The following is a 1,007-nucleotide window of genomic DNA, read 5'->3' on the forward strand; positions in this document are numbered from 1 at the left end:
CCCGTTTTTGCTCATATCTCGGAGGCAAAATGAGCAAGAACGCTCATTTGTACATCATTCTAGAGAGAAATAAATGGCCTTTTTAGAAAATGAACTATCGATACGGAAATGTTGGCAGTTATCTTAAAAAAATGCTTGAATTCAAGAGGTTTTAGATTTGCGTGGTTTTCTTGAGTTGCAAAATCCACTTGAACATGACGCGGCTTTTTTCGAAGTTTCTCAAGAACCATTCGAGCCAGAGAATTTGTTTTGGCATCGTTGGATAGAGAATTGAATGGGGGGGCCCCCCCCTGGATCCGCCCTTGTCTGCATCTATTGCTACAAACTTTACGTGCGCTCCCGGCGCCCAACGTGTACCACACTGCAAACGAGTGTACAGACACTCAAAAAGCGTATGAAATATGGACTCTGAAGCTTTATCAAAATATGAATCTTGAAACAAATAAATAATGTCGCGATAATACCAAAGAAGACTGGGAGGGAAAAGTTATCTGTCCATATGTTGAGCTATCTTATGAAATTAACTACTTCACGGCGAAAAGTGTTGCCTTTGTTCTTCTCAGCACTTCGAAATCGATTTACTCCCGATCAGCTGTGAGGGAGAAATGCACACAACTTATACTCTTTATCGACCCAGACAGAGCAGTGAAACAATGGCGCTCGACTTTGCAGCCACCTACAAAATCCTCGTTTTGGGGGATTCCAACGTGGGAAAAACCTGCATAGTGCACCGTTTCTGCGACGAGAGGTATTATGAGACTTACATTTCAACAATTGGTAAGTTCTTCATAGTTTTTTAGCCCACACAATGTAGTGCACTGGCTTCGCTAATTTCAAGTATGTTCTTGAAGGCTCAACATTCAACACCCACATAGCAAAATGATATTCCCAGAATATACCTGGAACAATCATGTGATGTGCATGCATATTCCTGGGACATACGTGAGTTACATTATGAACATTCCATGCATGTGCCAGGAATCTGTCAGAGTTAATACACTGAATGT

At 41.5% G+C, this 1,007-nt stretch overlaps 1 protein-coding gene across 1 annotated transcript in view; it reads left to right on the forward strand.

The window, feature by feature from the left end:
* Positions 1–274: 274 nt before the first annotated feature.
* The window catches only part of LOC109539298 (ras-related protein Rab-8A), a 3,468-nt gene continuing 2,735 nt past the window's right edge, over positions 275–1,007 (forward strand). Inside the window, exon 1 of the mRNA XM_048668707.1 lies at positions 275–777. Coding sequence (XP_048524664.1) covers positions 606–777 — 172 coding nt within the window. The 5' untranslated portion in view covers positions 275–605. The remainder of the gene's footprint in view (positions 778–1,007) is intronic.

This window comes from Dendroctonus ponderosae, unplaced genomic scaffold, assembly GCF_020466585.1.
Source record: "Dendroctonus ponderosae isolate FM_Combo_2020 unplaced genomic scaffold, Dpon_F_20191213v2 Dpon_F_20191213_7, whole genome shotgun sequence".
NCBI classification, from domain to species: domain Eukaryota; kingdom Metazoa; phylum Arthropoda; class Insecta; order Coleoptera; family Curculionidae; genus Dendroctonus; species Dendroctonus ponderosae.